This window comes from Alosa sapidissima, chromosome 9, assembly GCF_018492685.1.
Source record: "Alosa sapidissima isolate fAloSap1 chromosome 9, fAloSap1.pri, whole genome shotgun sequence".
NCBI lineage: Eukaryota > Metazoa > Chordata > Actinopteri > Clupeiformes > Clupeidae > Alosa > Alosa sapidissima.
The window spans coordinates 14,430,810-14,453,149 of record NC_055965.1 but is presented as its reverse complement, the minus strand read 5'-3'; the positions used below and the strand labels follow the sequence as shown (position 1 = coordinate 14,453,149).

Here is a 22,340-nt window from a genome sequence, read left to right as displayed (position 1 = left end):
GCAGCAAGGGTGGTGTCCTCTGCCCAAATTGCAGTAAGTGAAAATGCTCACACTTCATGAATAGAGTGCTTGTCAAAATGAAACGCAAAGCACATTTCACTAAAAGGTAGGTTACAAGATCCTGGAAAAGTACATGTTTCTTCAGATTTTCCCCGTAGCCCCAACTCCAGAGTACAAGACGAGCGGGAGGGATAAATGGCAGTTGAGTTTGATAGAAATATCACCATCCAATCATTTCGATGGGACGCTCAAAATCATTGGATGGTGTTTTTCCAGTCCTGTACATTGCACAGGTGACTGCATTTTTTTATTTTTGTGTTAGAGTATTTAATTACAGTAATTGCTTACAATTGTAGTGTGAAGAGGATTTTAAGCAATATAGTAAAAAGTGCTCCATGAAAACATCTTGGACCCTACCTTTAACATCCATATTATGGATGTCAATGTAATGTGCTTTGTCAAACTATCAACATCTAACTATCATTTCTAAGTATGTAGGATGTGATTTCTCTAAATTTAAGGTTTGTCAAAGGCTTAATGCATACCTGTCAACACTCCCGTTTTTCCCGGGTTTCTCCCGTATTTCAAGGTCATCTCCCAGCACCCTCCCGTTTTGATATTTCTCCCGGAAAACTCCCGTAATTTGCATGGCCATCAAACTTCATTTTGATCAAAAATCATTGATCCATTCAGGTTGCCAGATTGTGTATGAAATACACCCACATAAACTGTTATTGAGTGTTGTTGATACACTGAACTTGTGCCCTCGGACCAAATCTGACAGCAAGCAGCTTTGGAGTTTTGGAAGTAGGCTGCAGGCAGGGTGGATACATAACTGGCATGCGTAAGGTAATGGTAAGGTAAAAGCAACGACCGAAATGCAGTGTTGAAACACGTGTATGAAACGTATTAAATATGCAAACACAGATCCGGTATAAACACTGACCCCTCCCGTTTTTGGAATGCTAAATGTTGACAGGTATGACTTAATGTTTGGTTTTATATAACTTTCCTTTTACTGAGACTAATGAATGCATCCCACAGGTACTGTATGTATTCTTGTGGTGTCCACAGAATTCTTAGGTGCTGGCTATTGGCATAGCCTAACTGTTCAACATCATAGAAGTGCAGCACACTCCGGGTTCTGATTTTTATTAGTTTTTTATTTTTTTTATTTTATTATTTTATTGTTTGGGCCCTCTTTAGAATTTATGTAAAGAAGACACCGAACTCATGCACACACTGTGCTCAGGGTGTTTAGTAACAAGTGTGTCAGGGTAGCACACCATAAACAGGGCAACATTTGGATGGATTCGAACTGTGTACAGAATCGCTCCTCCTCCTCTCTCAGTTTGCTCATCAGCACATATATGCCTAACAGCCTATCCTATACATCTGATTAACTCTCTAAAAGTGCTAACCAAATGTTTTCTTGTAAGTAAATGCTATTTACTGTTATGTTCATAAATGTTATTTAGGAACAAGTATTATTTAGAACTGCCAACCTTTGTTTTGACCTTGGAGGCTGCATAAAAATACCTTTCTTTTATTAGCTATTATGCCTATTTTGCCTTTAATAAGATAGGACTCTTGACAGTGAGTGGAGTGAGGGGTAGAGTTGGAGAGAATGGGAGAGTGGTAGAGTTGGGGTGCGATCTGAAAATGCCAGTTGTGCCATGGCCAGGGTCTAGGACTAGTTTTTGTAAAAAGTTGAGAGCATCTGAACCCTTTTCTGATTAAATACAAGTAAGCTAAATACAATTCAAGTCTGCTATCTTTCTATGTGTGTCCGTCTCCCTCCGATTTTTCGTGGCAGCTATGCCTCATGTAAACAAACCCGCGAAGAACGAATTGGGTAAAGTCGTAAAACAATCTAATGGACTGCAAAGTAGCAAAGTAAAACAATCTAATGGACTGCAAAGTAGTGCGCATGCGCACAACGGATCAGGTAGGCGGTACGGATTGGGTTCCGACAGGTCACTTTATGACATCACTTTTCACTTGCTCCTTGTGTGAACTGCTCCTTTCAGTGTTAAGAAATGTAATCCCTAATCAATACATTGTTTTCAGTCATTGCCTGACTTTATGTGAATATTTATTACATACGTGATGTGATGTCATGCAAATGTGGTGTGATTTCATACTGAGTAGAAAAAAAGGAATGTTTATGTGAGGAGTGCATAGACATGGGGCAGCTTGGGGGTCCTCTTGAGGATGGGCATAGGTGATAGCTGGGGGGATTACAGTTAACTGTGTGTATGGGTGGGGTGGAGGTTATGGTGAGGCAGGGGTGGAGCGACAGTGTGCTGTGCATGTGGGGGGAGGAGGGGGGGGGGGGGCTTACTGGTGATGGCAGTGGTGTGTGTGTGGTGGTGGGGGCAGTGTGGGGAGGGGGGGGCAAAAGAGCAGGGCAAACAATGTGTTTGGGTTGTCAGGTCTTTTGGTTGATTGTAGGTGGAGGGATATTAGTGTGGAGAGGTGTAAGACAGGTCCATGTAGCTGTGGGGGATGTATAAAGTGCTGCAAGACAGGTGCATGTTTGTGTATGTGTGATACCACTGCAACATGACATTTTCTCTCATTTTTCAAGTACTTCTACTCATTTCAGGTGCAGAAACTTTCTGCCTTGGAGTATATGCCCATTTTATGTATAGCCAGGAAGCAGAGGCATTCATGGGTGGCTGATATCACTTTAGGAATGCCACTTACGGAAGACATGAGGCCTTTTGTTGATGCGATGAAAAAGGCGTATGAGTATTTACTGAAAAAGCAAGGTTAGGTTTTTGCTAAACTCATTATTTTTTTAAACTTATTTTCAAGTGTATTTTATTTAATGAATACAGATTAAAATGAATAAGGACCTCCTCAACAGGAACAAACATCCAGCCCCAGGATGACCCCCCACCTGACCAGCAGACCCAGGCTGACCCCCTGCCTCTCCAGCAGGCCGAGGATGACTCCCTGTCTGACCAGCAACCTGAAGACAACCTCCTGCCTGACCAGCAGTCTCAGGAAGACACCCTGCCCTTACCTGTCCAGCTGACCCAGCCTCAGCTGATGGATGACGGTGTTATCCTGGACCTGTTTTCTATGCCATTTACACCCCAGCCCCAGACTCAACTTGGTGCTCACCTGCTCCAAGTTGAGGCTGTAGTCCACACACCCCAGCCTCAGCTCCATGTCCAGCCTCAGCTCCATGACCAGCCTCAGCTCCATGTCCAGCCTCAGCTCCAGGGTCAGGCTCAGAAGAGAAATAAAAGAAAAAAGGGTAAAGTGATCTTTCTCTGCAGCCAATCTTTATGTTTATGCAAATTGTTAATTACAGTTAAGTTTACAAGTTAATGTTATTTGGGACCTCCCCAACCTCCAGAATCCACAGTCCATCAGTCCCAGCCTCAAATTAGAAATAAAAGAAAAAAAGGTAAAGTGATCTTTCTCTGCAGCACTTTTCTCTGAGCCTTATTGGCACTGCTAGACTGTGATTGGTGTGATTCTGTCAAGGGTTTTCTTTTATTTTCATGTCCTACCCTCCACCCAGTGCTGCATAGTGAATGACAGGGAGGCGGAGAGTGAATGACAGGCATGACGCTCAGCGGAGGTGATTGCAGTATATGTGGGCAGAGGAAGCAAAACAGTTAGGCTAGAGTGTGTGAGAAACTAAACTCTCCAGATACCTGCAAAACAATTTGACCTGAAAGTGAGTGCCAAAAAAAGTTGTCGGCCTAAAATTCCTCAGATTAATTGCCCTGTAGTTTTTTGTTTTACTGACATGCTCCCATTATGCTACATAGCCTGTACCTTAAAGTTGAACCTGGATCAATAGGTCCATAAGGATTCCCTTGGGTTGTCTTGGTTGTGAGAGGCTCTTGGGCTGCTATTCCATAGCCTACTTCATTGTGATGGTTGTGTGAATGGCTGGTATTGTAAGCTTTTACAAGAATTGGGCAATTGTATCTATTGCTTCAGTATTTTACAATGTGAAAAAGAGCACTGGCCTCCCTGGCACAATGTCAGTTGAAGGTAATTGCACTGTAACCTGTTTAAACCCAACACAAACTACATGATTAATGTTGATTCCAGATTTTGTGAAACAAAGCCTAGTAAGTTACAGGTTTACATTCATACACAAGACTTATATACACAAGACAAATATAGCACCTTTGCACCTTTCTGCATGTTTCCAAGTCACTCGTTTCACATGTTACAATGTAACTTTACTGTAATGGCACACCATTCATATTCAATTGAATTCAATTATATTTGCCAATTACAGCGCCAATTACAATACAATTGTCTCATGGTGCTTTACAGACAGGCGCACCCACACTCCCTTCTGGTAGTTATTTAGGAAAAAAACTTGGGCATATCTGCAACTCAAGGGTGCGACCCAACTGCCAGGGGCCAATGAAGTACTTGTACAGTCAGTAGTTTACCAGAAGTGATAGATAACAAAATTGTCCATGGTTTTGGCAAAGCATCATCGCAACAAGATTACAAAAATTGTCCCAAAACATGGTAGTCAAGCCATAGGTGGTTGTCTAAAGCTCTTGTTGGACAGTGTCGTCGTAGCCAGACAAGTTCTGGTTGGACAGCATAGTAGTTGCCAGACATAATGTTAGAGTCAGCGAGTGGGATCAGTCGTGGGGGTAGCATTTAGGTGGAGGTCATCTTGACAGTGCCATCATGGGGGGGGGGGGGGGGGGTCAGTCGCAGGGCCTCTAGGAAGGAGGAGAGTCGGTCCTGGTCTGGATCTCCTGTGAAGTTGGTTGCAGTCCATGCAGGAGGGGTTGATAACAGGGAGACAGGGAGTGAACAGCAGGCATGACACTCAGCAGAGCTGATTGTAGTATATGTGGACGGAGGATGTGGGAAGAGTAAGGCCAGTCTAGGAGATTCATACTTCATACATTCACACAGATATATGTGTAAAATATAGTGAGAAGAGAGAGAGAGTTGTACGGCATAACACATACTGTAAGAGGTTAGTGTCAGCACTCGGCTAAAGCAGCATAACTAAGATATGGTGCATGGCAGCTCAGCACCACAGCAGGGATGGTCAGTGCCCACCATGCCCCATAGAGGCAGCGGCAGAGCCGGTCCTTCCCAACAACACCCATGAGGAGTGATCGGTCACCTTCTTTTCCTTCCAGATACAGTATATGTATTTGTATATGATTAATAGTATCTCTATAAATCTATCTGTGCATCTATCTATTTGTCTATCTATCTATAGCAAATGCTTTTAACATATACTACCATTTATTGATAACCTAGGGTTTGTTTTTCAAACAAGACTTTTTGTCTTTGTTATTTCAGGGTGTCGAAAATGCTACAATACAAAAGTGTGGCAATATGACTGTATTGTTGAGAAAAGAATGATACAGGTAAGATCTAGAACAATATTTCTTTGTTTCTCTGATATTCTCTTCAATGTGCAATATTACTCTATAGACAGCATTCAAATGGTAAACTCATGTCTCCTGACCAGCGCATATAGCCAAGTGTGAACGAGTGTCTGTATGGTCACAGTAACCACAGAAATATGATTAACTGTGTGTGTGTGTGTGTGTGTGTTTCTGTAGGATAAGGAAGAAGTTAAAGTGCACTGGATGCCTTGTTCTGCGTGGTAAGTACTGGCATACAGTATGTATCTATTCATGCTATGTGACCTATAAGGCGTTTGATTTATTTTACTGTGTCATGGTTTTTGAACGATATTTACATAGATACATTTTGAACTGTTGAACCACTATACATTTGCACAAAAGACAGGCTTGGTTTTATTTATGCATCAGGTGTTAATTAGAGGAAGTAGGAAAATTTGACTGCATCCCCAAAAATGCCTGCCTCGACAAACCTGGTGCCCGTAATTTAATTTTGGAGTATGACCAAAATAGGTCAGTAGAGTAAATGGTTTCAAAATTGGGTGTGGCCGGCCAGTAGCCACTTGCTACCAGGTCAGGTAAGCCCGCATTCCAGGTGGCCTGGCAGGTAGCACATCTAAGTGAAGGTAGGGCCAGTTGGTGTCTTCCTGTGGAAGTCATAAGTTTGGTGTGATACTGTATCTACTGTATATATTGTAAATAACAAAGAATATATCTGCTTAATATCATACACTATACCGTAATGCATCAGAAGAAGAAATCTCACCATTCATTCCTATCACAATGACCATCTTGCCAGGTCCAGCAAGACACCCTGTTTTCATACATACCATAACTAACATAACAGTAGCGGTCATCCTTGCGGGTTACTCCTACAACGGGACTTAGAGGTTTGAAAAACCCCTCAAACATGGCCTCTCTGTTGTGCAAGGGATGGCTGTTATGTACTGCCTGGTCACAGCCTCCACATAGAAGCTGAGCAAGGCAGTCCCTGCAGCGTACCACAGCCTTTGTGTGCCGGCAAACCTGACAAGGTTGGCAGGGGGGTCTTTCAGCTGCCAGAAGGTTGGCCGTCATGTCCTCCCTCGCCCTGCTCCAGTGCTCACTGGCCACCTGCTTCCGATGTGTCCATGATGATGATGATGATGGAGATGGTGATGCTGGCGGATCTGTCGTTATGCCAGCATCAGCCAGGAGGCACCTCAGCTTTTCAATTAAGGTGTCTGGTAACAACAAAGCAGTGCATCTAATATAACTGACAATAAATGTATCAATGCAATGATTGTTAATTTTTTGACATTATGTTTTTACCTTTGTCCTGTCTCACTGGCTCATCAATAATTTGATGAACTTCACCCAAGGTGTCCACATCAGCTGGGTTTACTGTCAGTGCAAAAAGGATTTAAGAATGTTACCCAGTTAATCAAACATTCAACATGAAATTGTACCTGACATGAAATATAAAAATCCTTGAATTCTCTTGTGTTGGGATTATGTTGGAGAGGAGGATACAGTATTTTACATGCTCCACCAAGCCAACACCTACTTGGAGGAGCCAGGAAGTTGTGTGAGGAAACCCTTTCTTTGACTTTTCAAGTGCTTTTAATACAATTCAGGCCCTCATACTGCAATACAAATTAGAAGGGATGGGACTGGATCACTCCCTGAACACTTGTTTTACAGAATACATGACAAAACAGCCACAGCACATCAGGCTTGGGAGCTGTGTCTCTGGGACAGTCACAGTAACAGTACCGGTGCTCCACAGGGGACTGCGTTAGCTCCTTTCCTGTTCACACTCTATACAGCAGACATCAAATACAAATCAGAGTCCTGCCACATGCAAAAATATTCTGATGCCACACATATTGTGGCCTGTATCAGGAGTGGTCAAGAGCAGGAGTACATGGACCTGGCGGAGGCTTTAAGAACTGGTGCAGTATGCTGTCTCCACTTCCAACACTGCTAAAACCAAGGAGATTATGGTGGATTTTAGGAGGAAGAGGGCACCCCATCAAGTGAGCTACAGTAGCCTACCTTTCCTTTCCCAATATTATAGTTTTTAAAAAAAATATTTATATTTTATCTGGAATTTGATTTGGCTTATGCAAATGGGTTTGTTTTGCTTCACATAATTGCAGTGATTTACGTTACCATCAGCTGGTTATAAAAGGCTGTCTCATTAAACATGTGGGGGGAAAGCACTGATTGAGCATCAGCTGATGCGGAAGTTGCTGACTGATGGTTGCCGAGGGTGTGTGAGACGTGGCGGGACCGTTTGAAAGACAGAAATACACCGAAGATTGAAATAGCACTCCGGATTTACCTTTGTGGATTATGCCTGGGAGGAATTACTATAAAGACGCATGGATCCTGTGCAGAATGCAGAAGAGGACCGGCTCAACTACTTTGTGTTGCACATGAGAGGAATGGATCTGCAGCTAGGCCAGACGACTTCTTGCCCTTGTCATGTTGTTGCCAAAAGTCCCTTGTTCCAACTCGTAGCTTCTACGCTCCCATGGCCAGTCTTCAGCTGGTAACGCTCGTCTCTACCGAGTCTCCTTCTATTCCGCCAGTTGTGAAGTAGCTCAAACTTTATCATAACTCCTTTCTCTTCCGAGATTCATTTAGACTTTTCCCATATTTTATTTTCTTATGACTATTTCAATATTACCACAGATTTATGAATGATTTAAGTTTCTGTATGACTTTTTGCATCGATTTAAGCCATCACAATATATCATTTGAGTTTAAAAGCATTTTCTGTTGGTTGTTTGTAATGGTCCCGCTTAAACATCTTAAAAATATAAAATAAGTTGGTCAGCATAGTTACACTACCTATTTGGGGATGATATTGAATCGGTTCACGTCTACAACAATCTGGGAGTCTAGATGCAAAGAGAGATGTGCGTGCGTTAGAAGGTTACAGTTTTCACTGTCATAAACAGGGGTGTAGTGGTAAAAGAGGTCGGTTTGGGCTACTATGAATTCAGTGACCACCGTAGGTGGACTGCACAGTGAGGTAGCCTATGCTTATGCATAAAATGAATTAGGAGGTTTAGGCAGAGACTGCCAAGAGGTGGATAAACTCTTTTTCTGAAATTTGAGATGGATAGGCTACGTCGGCTATACCCACCACTGCACAGCGCATAGATGCTAAGTTGGACTAGCTCTCTAAAGGAAGGGACTAAGCCGCCTATTCTTTCTGATGAGTGTGTGGAGATGCTTTAGCTTTAACACTGTGGTGGCCAGTGTATTTTTTTTATGCGGCAGTGTGCTGGAGGGGGCAGTTTGACCAAGAGGGACACCAAGCAGCAGGACAAGCTTGTTAAGAAAACTGGCTCAGTGCTGGGCAGGAGACTGGACCCACGGAAAACTCTACATCTTGAATCTCCACAGTTCACAGAGGAGATTAAGTCTTTCTCTTGATTTTTCTTTGGTTATTGGTGATGTAGACAGTCGATGTGAGTTCATCTGAAAGCTTGCACTGTCACCACAGGCTGCCGACTGGTCTTTACTGGAGTGTACCGGCTGCTGCTCTGTCTGATTCAGAGTGACCTGTTCATTGGTGAATTTGTTGACCAGACCTACTACTTGTCATACATTTGATGAAGGTGTGACTGCTTAATCATATGGATAGGAGCAGGCTTGGAATTTCACCATTCTGGGGGCAAGGCCACTTGGCCTTCAGTTGGGCATATTTGGTGGGGGGCACTAAGGCCACATGTCAGGGCACCAAGGCCAAAGTTAACTATACAGTAGTAGGCTATAAAAATGATCAAAGTTGTATTTAGCCTATTCACTGAGTAGACCTGCATCACTGTATGAAACATTACAAAAACATGAAACATGACATATTACATAGAGCTGTAAATCATCTGATCATCTAATATTTACAGATATCTAGGCTATATATAACATTTATTTTATATTTGGCCTGTTATGAAATCATGTATTGAACAATTTAAGCACAGCTCAGCTTTAAGAAACTCAAATAGCCTACATGCATGCTTAGCATTTTGTGATCATTAAGGCTACTTTCACAAACTCTTAGTCAGCTGTCCTCTGATTTACCAATATCTAGGCGATATTTGTAACACTGATTTTGTATTTGGCACGTTATAAAATCATGTGGAACAATTTAAACACATTGTAAAACTTAAAGCACAAAATTGAGACATCCATGCATGTCGAAATTTACTGCAAATTCAAAACTGGATTACTCTGGAACGGCTAACTGTACAGGGGACTGCTTTACACCTTTGTGTTCGGTAAGGTCTGCTGTTCATTCTGATATATGGTTTGTCATGTGTTAAAAGAAGGGTTCGTGAAGTATTCCACCGAGATGAATGGGTAGGGAAATCATGTGATCTTTCATGTGATACTTGTGATGTCTGTGTGATGAGAAGAATGGGTGAACTTGGAAGAACTTTCTTTCTTGTGCTGTCACTTTCTCCACTGCGTAAAAGACATAGCATTCACAGTGCAAATTCTAAGATTATTTTGACAGGCCACAGGATAAATAAAAATCGCTATTAGTAGGACGCAAAGCAGATTATTGAAAGCACCAAGGCCACCGAGGCCTGTAAACCTCTGATTTTCAAAGGTCAGCCCAGTCTTATGACCCTGGCTGTGACTGGGACCTGGTGTAGCAGAAAAAAAAACAGCTTTCATACAATTACACACACATACATCACCACAAACACCTTTTATACATACTGTAATGATACAAAGTTTTAGCATTGCTTTTCATTGATGGTAGCCACAAGTAAGTAATATATTAATCACATACTGTCATTCTTTAAATAATAACCGGGCCTGATATTACGTCCGGGGTTGTGGTCGATGCAAGAAAATTAAGGCTGGACCCAAAATTCAGGCCAGATTTTAAAAAAATACAAAATTAGTCCTATTTGGAAGCATTATGCGTGTTTGATGCAGGCCGAAGTAATAGGTCCTGCTGACAGCGCAGCACAGTGCAGAGCAGCCTTTGAGTAGAGCCATGCGTAATGCATCTCTGCCTTTCCCATCATCATGTCACCAAACTAGGAAGTGTCATGTCACTAGTTTTGCTGATGTGAAATCACCTGTCAACAGTAAGATTACTCTTAATATCAAGGTGTCTGTTTTCACATCTACCTAAATAGCGACCGTAAAGCTTTCCATGAAATACCGTTGCTGGACATCTACTGTAATAAGCTGCAGGACAATTTGCTGAAGCACAAAAAAATTACGGAGGTCTTGTTTTATCAACATAATTCACACAGTTGTAGGCTATTCCCATTTATAGACATTGGGTTTTCATGCCGCTGTGCATAGCCAGAGTTGGGCATTCTGGCTTCAAAGTAAAAGTTTTAAATAGGCTATTTGTTCCAACAGAAAACCAGGTGATTATAATTAGCAGAACATTTCAGCAAGGTATGCACTAGTGTATTCATGTAGTCAATACCGAAACTTTGGTTGGGGTCAAACTATGAAAACATTGGAAGGGTGTGCAGGCACACCATGCATGCAGACACCATATCCATCAAAGGATTGCCTACATCAAGATATAAAGGCCTGCCTGTAATACAAAGCCTACCTAAAATAAAACCCTGGGTCTGGTGCAGCTGAAGTAAATAAAGGCCCCGGCCATTATTTAAGGAATGACTTAATGTAAAATTTGAAAACCGGGATTCTCACACGTACTGATCCGCTATGCATATCAGTCTGGCCAATTTCATGTCAGCTCCAGCCTTCATGAGGCAGGTCTAACAGACACAGATAAAAATGCCTCTGCAGGTATTGAATATCCCTACAACCAATCTGACCAATGATTACAGAGAAAAAAGTGGGATGCATCAATATTTTAAACAAAACACGTGTTAAGCCCGCCTCTGTCATGTTGGGGTGAAAGTAAGGTTTTGATTAGTTCTCTGTAGAAGTAGTGGAGGTAGGCCTCCTGGCCAGACTTGAGATGCAAAGCTGATCAGTATGTATGAGAACCAGGCTAAACATTAAATTAACATGAATGTAAAGTAAATCTGACCTCTCTGTTTTCGGGATGACCTTGGCCTTGCATAAATAATGTTCCCATCGCTGTCCCTCTTCACCCACTTCACAGGTTGCTGGCTGGTGGATGGGTGGCTGGCGGATGGCTGGCTGGCGGATGGTACTGCCTCCTGTGGCATGCTGATGAACTGCTGGAGCTTTTGGAGTTCATCCCTATCTTCAGCCTGCTGGACAAGATTGTCGACCTCCTTCAAGAGCTCGTTCGGCTCAGGGTCAGAGTCCTTACACTGGTGGCACTGGCAGCACATGACCCCCATCTTGATACAGCTTCACTGGCTTCCTATCAAGTCCCATATCTCCTATAAAATCCTCCTCCTCACTTACAAATCACTTAATGTGTTTACTACCCACTACCTTGCTGAACTCCTTCACCCCTCCACCTCACTGAAGTCTTTGCGGTCCTCTGATAAGGACCTGCTGGTCATCCCCCGCAGCAGACTTAGGACTTTCGGTGACAGAGCTTTCCATGTAGCTGCACCCACTCTTTGGAACCAGCTACCCCTATATATCTGGCAAGCCCCCTCACTGGCCCTGTTTAAAAAGTTTCTTAAAGCACATCTCTTAACTGAGGCCTGCTTACATGAAATGTAAAGCGACCTTGGGTATCATGACAGACGCTATATAAAAGCAAGTTATCATTATTATTATTTAAGTAACCAAGATACATATTACAATATTATACATACTAAATAGCCTAGCACACACACACACACACCAAGACAGAATAGGATTATGATTATAGCAGCAGAACGTGGTGGCTCAACTCCTCAACAACTAGGCTACTAGTTGCAAGAATGTAGGCTAATGGAAAGGGGAAATGCACAAGCTATAGGCCTCCGCTAGCCCCAAGAGCACATGGTGCAACAAGTTTTATGCCAATCTCTGTAGGCTACCATAAAATCCCTGCAGTGCGCTTAAACACTACCAAGCACAACACAACATCCAGTGACAACTTAATGGCATGCTTTGATTATTTCCTATTGTCAAAAAGCTACATGTCCAATTTTAGTTTGAGTGCAATACTTACGTTAAGGAGTCAAAAAACGCAATGGTGCTTGGGATCGTCGCATAACATGATGTAAACGATCACTGTTGACGTTGATTGGCCGACGTCAAACAGGCTATGCAAGAATTATGCGATTTTTACAGTAATAATCATAAGCCTACTACTAGGCCTACCGGTAGCTTATTATTATTATTATTATTATTATTATTATTATTACAAAGCCCACAGCGTGAATCGCTTGTTGACCCCCTGCATCAAAATCCGAAGTTGAGGGTCTGGCCAATTGGTAGCCTAAAAAAAATAAGAAGAAAATAAAAATCCTGTATCCTAAGAAGGCTAACCCTCGCGCATTTTCATTGCAAGATAGCGCCAGTATCTAGTCCAGTTATTTGTCATCAACGCCAAGAAAACCAAAATTCTCCAGCCAAAATTCAATGCCAAGAAAACCAAAATTCTCCTTCGTTGACCGCAGCGGCAGAATGTGACGATGAGGGTTTTACATTCAAGTCAATTGGATAGCCCTATGCGTTAAAAAAACGACGACGAGGGATTTACGTTCAGGTCTATGGGGCGGCCTTCATCGCCCAGTAGCGACGCAATGGGGGTACCTTCCGCTTCAACAGTTGACGACAAGGGGCAGTGACCAAGCCTCAATATGTGACGACTAGGGGTGAGACTGTGTTGCGTTTAGTATAATATGCGTCGAAATTCACATCCATTATTCTCTGTTGAATTGCTCACGGAATACTTCTCTCACATAAATCACACAGATGTCACATGAAAGAGCACAATTGGAGCTTTCCAATGATATTAGCGGCCATGTGCTATGATAAACGGTTCGCGACAAAACATTGGACACATGACATTTCAGCATATTTCCATTCTGCACAATGCGCTTCCACCATCTCCACCCATTACTCTCAATGGTATATCTCACAAACGCGTCACTCAATACAGGGCAAACCATAACAATAAACAGCAGACACGACAATATGAAGCATTCTTCTGTACAGTAAGCCGTTCCAGAGTTTTCCAATTGCAGCAAATTTCTACAACTTTGAGCTGAAATTCTAATGTTATAGCCCAAAATAAGGAACTTGGTTTCCATATCAAAGAATCAAAAGTTGATCACGACATGCACAGATCAACTAGCCTGGGTTTTCCAAGCTACAGATCAACTGAGCTTTGGATAGATATTTCTACCATCATGCTTCAGGTGATCTGAATGTAACAATCATGAGACTAAAGTATTTTTCCTTCATATAGGCTTCCATAAGTATGATCACATCATACTTTCACAGATATGGGTAGCCTATACTGTCTTGAAACGTAGGCTATATATAGCCTATAGCATAATAGATTACCCTTACAATGACCAAAGAGCTTAAAATTACACTGAAAATAGCCTAGGCCTCAAAGAACTAATATATGACTTATCTGGTTAAAAAGGGTCATAGCTTAGTATAGAGTGCAATTGTTTAGGTTTGAATATTGTTTGATGATTGTTTGATTATGGAGTAGTTTGTAGTAGCTATAGTTAGGTACTACCCTAGTTTAACTTCAAACACTGATCAAATGCTACAGGAGAGAAAAGGCAGTGTGTAATTTCTCAATCTGTACATCTGCTTTTATAATTCCATGGTATTCTGCAACTTTCACATCTAGTCAGCGATGGCTCAAGAGAGGATTATTGTGCAAGTCTTGTCAGTGTTCTCTTAGTCAGGTTTCACTTCACTTATGAGTAACCCCTTACAAAAATAACTATAGAAATATTTTAGTGTTTTGTATATTATTAATACAAGCATGATCACATCATACACTTTCCCAGATATGGGTAGCCTATACTGTCTTGAAAACTATATAGCCTAGTATAACAGATGGCCCTTACAATGAGCTTACTGTAATAGTAAAATTAGGCCGACACTGAAAATAGCCTAAGCCTCAAAGGGTACCTACTGTACAATTTATTGAAGCCCTTTTAAGGTGTGATGGAATTTTACCTACAACCTTGGAAGCTAAGACCCCCCCCCATAAGACCATTAAAAATGTTAAATTAAAATATAGGCTGCTACTGGACATAGACCTACATACGGTCTTGAAAACAGCATGACTGCACTTAACCACCACACCACTAGACTATATGAGCAAACCACATACGATCAATTTGACAGCACTCGCAAGTCCGAAAAAGTCGCTGCTTTGATGCGAGTGTTTTGTCTATTTACATGGGCATCCATTGGGCTAGCCTACATGGATGATACAACGATGGCAACTGGAATCCATGCATTTCCACTGAATTATTTTTGGAATCTGATCCCTTATCATACCTGTTCATTCTTACTCCTTGCTCGACTTATCGTGACTAAATTCAAGATGGCTGCAAACGCTAAACTTCGTGAAGATACTGTCTGTATAAATTGTCTTGTAAGTAAACTACCAGTGCTTTTTCAAAGTTCTCAATGTCTCGTTTTAAATGTCAGGGCCCTAGGAAGTCTACCAATGAAGTGTGGAGATACATTGAGCCTCTTAAATGGGTGTAAAACAGTGATTTATTTGCATGCTAGCCCGATGCCGAAGCACCACTATTGAAAAAGCTGTTGGTAGCATCGGCTAACTAGCGCCAGATTTTGGAGTGCAGGGGACAAGCCGAGATGGGCTATGAGACATACGTTCACACTCGGTATCATGTTTCAATACACTTTAGGACAATATCACACCGGAATTCTCCTTTAATTGTGCGTAGCCAGTCAAGACCAAAAGACTAGGCCCACTACCTTTAGCTATGACAAGTCTGCCTTCAGCCCTCTGACTTCCTACTGAAATGTTCACATGTAACACCCTCAAATGAGGTATGGCCTGACCTGTGTATGTCCTTAGTTTGAGATTCGAAGGCTTAATAGGAGGTGGCTTATGTCCCCATGTCCTCCTGTAGGTCTCCTCACTGATGACCTCAACCTCAAACTTAATGTCCTGTCCTTCAACAGTCACTGTTGCATAGTAGGGCATAGGTGGTCCCTCATCTGTGTCCACTGCAAACATATTGAATGCACCATAGACTGTATATATAGAACTGGACAGTGTGCCGTCTGTTAAGAGTGATGCGAGCGTTAGTCCAGAGCCCCCTGGTGGCTGGCTGCAGTACAATGTGTAACTCCGCCCATCCCCATGTATTTCAATGGCCAAGTAGCCAACTTTCCGTGTCACTTTTCTCATCTAAAACTATTTTTGTATCAACAACTTTTTATTCGAAAAAATAGTTTTCAAGATGCTTCAATACACACAATTTTTCTTTTCTCGCTGAAATTATTTTTTTTAATGTTATATTAACAAATCTAAAAGGGCGTGTTTACACCTATGATTGACAGCTGGCTGCAGACACTACCGCGTCATCGCTCACTTATTTTAACACCTGATTTCGACCCTATGATTTCGACACATAATCTAACCTAAATAAGTGTTGCTGTTATTATCATTAGGCTATATCTTATCACAGTCTGACTAAATACATATTGATAGTCATACATTGTGTAGTTGCTGGTAAGAGACATCGTTGTTAGTTGTGACAGATTCTTTGTGAAAAAAGATATGTTCTGTTCTTTCGTAGATGCTAAGTATATTAGCTCATAGCATGCTACATCATGCTAGCATTAGCCAGTTGATAGGTAAAGTAAAAGGGCTCTGCTATATTGATCCGAAGTGACGTTAGCCATAGTCACCATCATTTACAGTCCTACTTGTTTGAAATGGTTTAACGTAACCAGTGATTGCCGCCATCATCGTTGCAACTTCATTTGGATATACTTTGTCACTGGAGAAGGCGATGTAAAGTTTCATTAACGTTAACTCTTGCTTAGTTTTGCGAATGGCAAAAAACGCCACCTAGCCTGCTAGGTCGACAACCTCGGTATGCCCATTTATGAATCAGCCCGACAAATAACGTTACTTGTGTTTTAGTGAACACATTATTGGACCATAGCTTAACGTGAGGAGGGATTCAAAGTTACAAATGGCCAATTTGCTTAGTATGCTCAGAACAGCGGTATCTGAAAATGCGTTAAGGTATCGTTGTTACCTGCGATTGCACTGCTGGAGAAGCATTTTGCATGAGAAATCCTCCCGTAGCATTTTGCGGGGTAAATCCTCCCGTAGACGTACATCATTTCAAAATAATACGTCTAAATTGAAAACTGTGACAACTCATTGATAGGCCCTCTCAATATGTCTGTAATCGTATGCCTCTACCACAGGCTTGCTAGTCTTTCACCAGAGAGGGTGCTCCATTATAAATCAAAAATGTAATACTGCAGCCTTCATGTCAGCTGTAAAAATATGAGAACATGGACCTACTACATCAGGACAGGATACTCTAAACATTTTACACATAATCAGGAAGCTACTTTGCTGTTCAGTGTGTGATTTAAATAAAGTGGTACTACGTTTAAAGAAACATTTTTATTCTTTGTTTCAAGTGCATAAGAAAATACCACATTATGATGGTTATGGTTACCCTTAACAAATACAAAACAATATAATACTTAAAACAGGGATCAATCAATAGCCTAATGAAATAAACAATGAGGGGGGAAAGCAATAATAAATAATAATGCCCATTCAATCAATAATATAATAACAATAACATGGTAAGACTACATTAAGGAGAATATCAATAATAAACAATGTCAAATTAATCAACAGCCTATAATGAAAATAAAACAGTACTACTGCATACAAACCATAATGTATAAGAAGTGCTTAAAAGACCAAAAACTATCACAAGAACGAAGAGCACTGGGCAACTCATTCCACCAACATGGTACCACTGAGGAAAAGAGTCTTGAATTTGACCTAGCGTTTAAGACTGGTCGACACAACAGAAGTTCATCAGAAGACCACAGTGGGCGGTTGGGGATGTATATCTTGATCATTGAATTAAAATAACAAGGAGCAGATCCAGTCAATGTCCTATAGGCCAAAGTGAGAGATTTAAATTTAATTCTGTCTACTGTAGGGAGCCAATGGAGAGTAACTAGGAGAGGAGTTACGATGTGTCCTCTTTGGCTGATTGTGGCATGTTGCAGCATTCTGAATGATAGATCACACAAAATAAATAAAAAACATTCAATATTGATTTAGTATCAACCAATAATTAATCTGATATTAACATTCTTGTAACATCTACATCTTTGTGTAGGCTACAGTTAAATACTAAGCAATGGCCTCTGACTTAAATACCAAGGCAGTTAAATGACCGTGGTATAGTCTACGTGATACACAGGACTACACAGTAAACCCATTTAAAATAGGCAAGGATATGTATTTAATAACATTTGGGGTTGCTCACAGTATACCCACCACTACAACTAACTAACTCTACTACACCACTAGTTAAATGGCGCATTGCAATTTACATTTTGTGTGAGTTCAGGGGCATACAGAAAGTTGAAGTTTGGGTGACATCAATAAAGAAAATAGAAACAAAGGGATGTGTACAGCCTCAAGTATAAATGATGTCACATTAACAGAAGGTTCAGAGCAGAAGCAGACCTTTCTTGGTGCCATGCAAGTTATTGAAAGTCATGTGTTTTCAGAACGTAGTGGTGCTGTGCCATGTCCCATGTATAAGGGGCTTCAGGTTGATCCAGTGACGGTGGGTGATGATGTCAGGGAGATGGATGTCAGGGTACTTGGAGAAAGGGGGAGGACATGCCACCTCAGACCACCCCAGCCAAACATCTTCACGTAGGCATTCCCTTGCTTGCAGACTAATGTAGACCACCTTGCCGCCACCTCCAGTACATTCAGTCATCACCCATATCTTACCTGCAAAAAGGAAAGTTACAATAAAGTTAGTCAGACAATTTTACAACATTACAAAGCATCTAATCAGGCACTCAACACCACTAGTAATACCAATTAATTAAATATATGTGTGCAATAAACTTCACAGCCTACCTACAATGTTAACTACACATTTAAATATGCGGTGTGAATGTTATTAACTTGCGTCAGCTTGAAAAATAACGTTATCAGTATGACTGATCATGGACGTTAGATGACAAACTAAGGTCTTTCTCAAATGTTCACCGATATCCCTGGGAAGTGACTGGTTCTTGGCGTAGCAGCTAGTGTTTAATGCAGGCGTTTCATTTATCGATCATTCACTTATGCGGTCTACAACTACTGACCTACCGATCTATTTTTTACAGTCTATGCTACCGACCTACCATCACAGAAGTAGCTCTAACAGAGGTGTCGTTAACGTTAGAAAAAATGGCTAGTAGTTACATTAACACGAGGTTGATGAGGTCCATGCTTCACATTACGTTAACGTTAACTTGCGTTGCTTTATCACATCATACCGTTGCTTTATCACATCATATACTGTACTGACTGTCTAGTGTTATTAATCCCCATGTACAGTCAATGGTAACTCCATGTTGAGATGGCATACATGATATTTGAAAACAGCAACAACTAATAAAACCAATTATATCATGCATCGACTGTTAAGGGAGCTGTGTGCTAATCTTCACTTCAATGACTAACTTAGCCTCCCGGTAACGTTAATGTAGCTGCTAACGTTAGCATGTAATTCGCTGTCCGCATTTCTGTTGTTAGCTCATTAGTATTCACCATACTAAATTGTCACAGTCTATAATCAACATAATAAGCTCTCAGACGTATTTAAGAACACCAATAGACAAAAAACGTTTCAGTTGATACGCAACACTTACCAGACAAGAACAAACCGATTGTTGTTTGTACTGTTTAGCTAACTCAGTCACAGCCGTAAAATTCATCCAGCCAGCTAGCCTTCAGCGCCGAGTCGACCTGCGTTGTGGAAAGGAGAAGGGGGCGGGTTTCACTTGACAAGGGGCGTGTTTAACTCGCTGAGTGGCAACTGAGTGGGCGTGCCTGACCGCGACTCCTCTTCACTGCGCATGCTTCAACTTTTGCTGCGCAGCCGCACTTCAAATTGGCTCCAAATTTTCCAATATGGCGTCGCCTCGGCGGCTTCAATTCCATAGAACACTGTAGAATGCAGCCACACTGTCCAGTTCTATATATACAGTCTATGGAATGCACACGCTGCCTCTCCGTCATCTTCCTTGACGTGATGTGTGTGTGCTTGAGCCTGACTTTGCAGCCTCTCTGTTCACGTGGTGCACAGCCACTGACTGTATGACTGCGATCCAGCCTGACCCTTTTGAATGTCTTTGGCATTATTTGCCGCCATTTCCATTCCGAACGATATTTCTAGCGCTTTCTTCAGTGGTGGAGTTTCCCCCAGCAAACGGCGCTGTATGGCGTCATTATTAATGCCGCATACTAATCTGTCACGAAGCATGTCATCTAAGACGTCCTTATAATCACAATGTTCTGACAGTTGCCACAATTCTGCAACAAAATTAGCTACAGACTGACCTGACTTCCGAAAATGGCTGTGAAGTTTGAAACGTTGGACTATTACTGATGGTTTTGGATTGTGGTGATTCCCGACGAGCTTGACCAGTTCAGTATAATCAATTTCCCCCGGTTTCTTTGGTGTGGCTAAGTTCCTCATCAGCTTATACTGTATGTCTTAGCTCCACACACACTCTGGAGAACGGAGCGCTTTCTAGCCTCCTCTGCAATTCTATTAGCAGCAAAAAAGTGTCCCAACCTTTCCTCATACTCTGTCCAGTCCTCGTCTCCTTCCACGAATTCACCGATAGTCCCAAACGTAGCCATTTGAATGCTGTGCTCTTCTCCTTATCCTTGTCGCTCCTCTACAGCCACTGGCGTTCTGATTCTCTCTTCACCGTGCTCCTCTGCACTGCTCGAGCTTCCACTCATGAAGATAGTCGCCTAAAGTTCGCTAGCTAGCACACTGTTTTTAGCTAACACTGAAAACAAAACGCGATGGAAAAACAATTCAAGTTCACCTCGTCGCCAAAAATATGTGGTAACTTGGATAATAACCAGGACCACAAAGGATGTTGTACCGAGTGGCAGCTTTTATATGAATTGTAATCAAATGAATACTGTAGTATTTCAGAGCTCAGGAACAGCACGTTCTTCTAACAGGAGACGTTAACTCATACACAGTTACAAGGAGGCAGTGCAAGACTATCTACCTAAATGCATAGACTACCCCTAGTGGTATGAAATGTCATTGCTATTCGTAAGTATACAACAAGCGGGATGTGCCAACTTTTTATGAGATAGAGAGACCCCCTTAAAGGTGCCATGTATATTCATACTCCACATTCCATAAACGATGGGGGCAGTATACCTCCAGAAAGTGAGCTGGTTTACCGTAGAGTAACAACCGAGACACGTGTATTGCAGTTTGGCTAGCTGTTATGTTTTCCGCATACTGCCTCCCATGGCCGAAACTGGTATTATGACACCTGTCGGGCTGTGGCTAGTAATTTAGCATGCTCTCTGCAGCACTATACCTTGTTATTTTTTTAATGACATCATCGCCCTTATTTCTTCTAATTATTTTGATGTGTGTAGCTCATCTTTTGGATATTTTTACCTCAATTCTTACACATGACACCTTTAAAGACAAAAACATAATTTGAGCCCTGATCGCATGGTGGCGGTCACTGCACCGTGCCTCACAGCCCTGCACTGGTGGCAGGACCCCACGATCTTCCTCATGGGAGGCCTGTTAGGGAAGGTGTCTCTGAGAAAAGTAATAGCGACAGACGCTTCCCTAACAGGCTGGGGAGCGGTGTATGAAGGCAGAATGGCAAATGGCCTCTGCACCCTAGCAGCCACCACATAAACACCTTGGAGCAGTTGGTGGCAACCCCCCCCCAAAATAAAATAGGATGTCTAAGGATTACATGAATTTCAGTAAACAACTGGAATTCCCCTCCAGACCACTGGTTGAAACACCTTCCTGTTTTTGCACATCTGTTTGAGAATGTGGTTATCAAGAGAGGATCTGAAACAGACTTGTCTGTAGCCTAAACCATTTAATCATGACATGAAAATTTCTACATCCCTCGTTCTAGTCCCAAAGCGAATCTATAAAATGGACAATGCATTGGGTTAGGTTAAGTTACTTCATTTGTCCTGAACGAAATGTGTCCTCTGCATTTAACTCATCCGGGGGTAGTGTACACACATACAATGTAGGCCTACGTTCTGTTCAATCACTCCCTCCATCCCTATTTACATAAGGGGGTATTTGGTGTCAGTTTAAAGTCAATAAGATTTCTAATACAAATATGTAAGGCAGTGGTTCTCAAACTTTTCCCAATTAGTACCACCTCAGAAAACAATTGGCTCTCCAAGTACCACCATTATGACTGGCATTAAAATACAATTCAAATATTGTATTTTATTGGTAATTTCACATATTGTATATTGTACATAGGCTACTGTTTTGCAGCGTTGTGGCTGGCAGGTGCCATGGAAGCTTCACTAGTCACATGTGCATGGGCTCTTTGTCACCAACTTCAGTTTCTGCTCGACATACTTCTCTTTCTAATACTTCCCGTTTGGAGCCATGATTGCATGAATGTTTTTGATCCATCATGTTTGTTTCCTTTTTCTTTGCTTGCCATCACAGCTTAGTTTGTCAACCATTGGCATTGATATAAAAATAAATATAGGCCTGCTTTTGTTAATGAAAAAATTGTTTAAATTTAACTTTGTTGATCGCGTGGTTAAGGATTTTAAATTATATAAAGTATATTTTGATATCATCTGAAGTTATTATGTCATCTTTATAAAAATAAATCTTGGAGACACCTAGAGTGCCACTAGAAGGAGTCCGCGTACCACCAGTGGTACCCGGACGTACCACAGTTTGAGAACCACTGATGTAAGGGATAATGCCCTACGAGGTGTCCATTATCAGAAATAAATGGACGGCGCGGATGTGTGAACCGTCCGACGCA

General features: G+C 41.7%; 2 protein-coding genes and 1 long non-coding RNA gene across 5 annotated transcripts in view; 1 reads left to right on the top strand and 2 right to left on the bottom strand.

Moving 5' to 3' along the window:
- The window catches only part of LOC121718313 (sulfotransferase 6B1-like), a 37,605-nt gene extending 17,122 nt beyond the window's left edge, over positions 1-20,483 (bottom strand). Inside the window, exons 1-3 of one of the 3 annotated variants that reach the window (XM_042103315.1) lie at positions 20,105-20,481; positions 3,224-3,241; positions 3,133-3,187 (exon numbers count right to left, since the gene is read on the bottom strand). In XM_042103315.1, coding sequence (XP_041959249.1) covers positions 3,133-3,187; positions 3,224-3,241; positions 20,105-20,172 — 141 coding nt within the window. In that variant the 5' untranslated portion in view covers positions 20,173-20,481. Of the gene's footprint in view, positions 1-3,132; positions 3,242-3,798; positions 3,952-20,104 lie in introns of those variants that run through there. The other 2 variants (XM_042103314.1, XM_042103316.1) reach the window with 2 other exon arrangements.
- LOC121718431 lies at positions 1,074-17,892 on the top strand. Its single transcript, XR_006033951.1, has 3 exons — positions 1,074-1,157; positions 1,479-1,484; positions 17,881-17,892. It is a non-coding gene; the product is annotated as an uncharacterized LOC121718431 (long non-coding RNA).
- On the bottom strand, positions 4,088-11,940 carry LOC121718326. The gene is made up of 4 exons (XM_042103344.1): positions 11,413-11,940; positions 6,696-6,767; positions 6,151-6,607; positions 4,088-6,031 (listed from the first exon to the last, which is right to left on the bottom strand). Exons 1-4 carry the CDS (start codon positions 11,690-11,692, stop codon positions 6,001-6,003), a joined length of 840 nt encoding a protein of 279 aa, XP_041959278.1. The 5' UTR covers positions 11,693-11,940; the 3' UTR covers positions 4,088-6,000.
- Positions 20,484-22,340: the final 1,857 nt, after the last annotated feature.

Excerpts from the sequence above, each read along its gene's own strand:
- LOC121718326 (XM_042103344.1), bottom strand. The coding sequence starts at position 11,692 with ATGGGGGTCATGTGCTGCCAGTGCCACCAGTGTAAGGACTCTGACCCT. Across the intron at positions 6,768-11,412 it reads GTCATCCCGAAAACAGAGAG|TAAACCCAGCTGATGTGGAC; the intron begins GTCAGATTTACT and ends TTGCACTGACAG. Across the intron at positions 6,608-6,695 it reads GCCAGTGAGACAGGACAAAG|ACACCTTAATTGAAAAGCTG; the intron begins GTAAAAACATAA and ends TGTTGTTACCAG.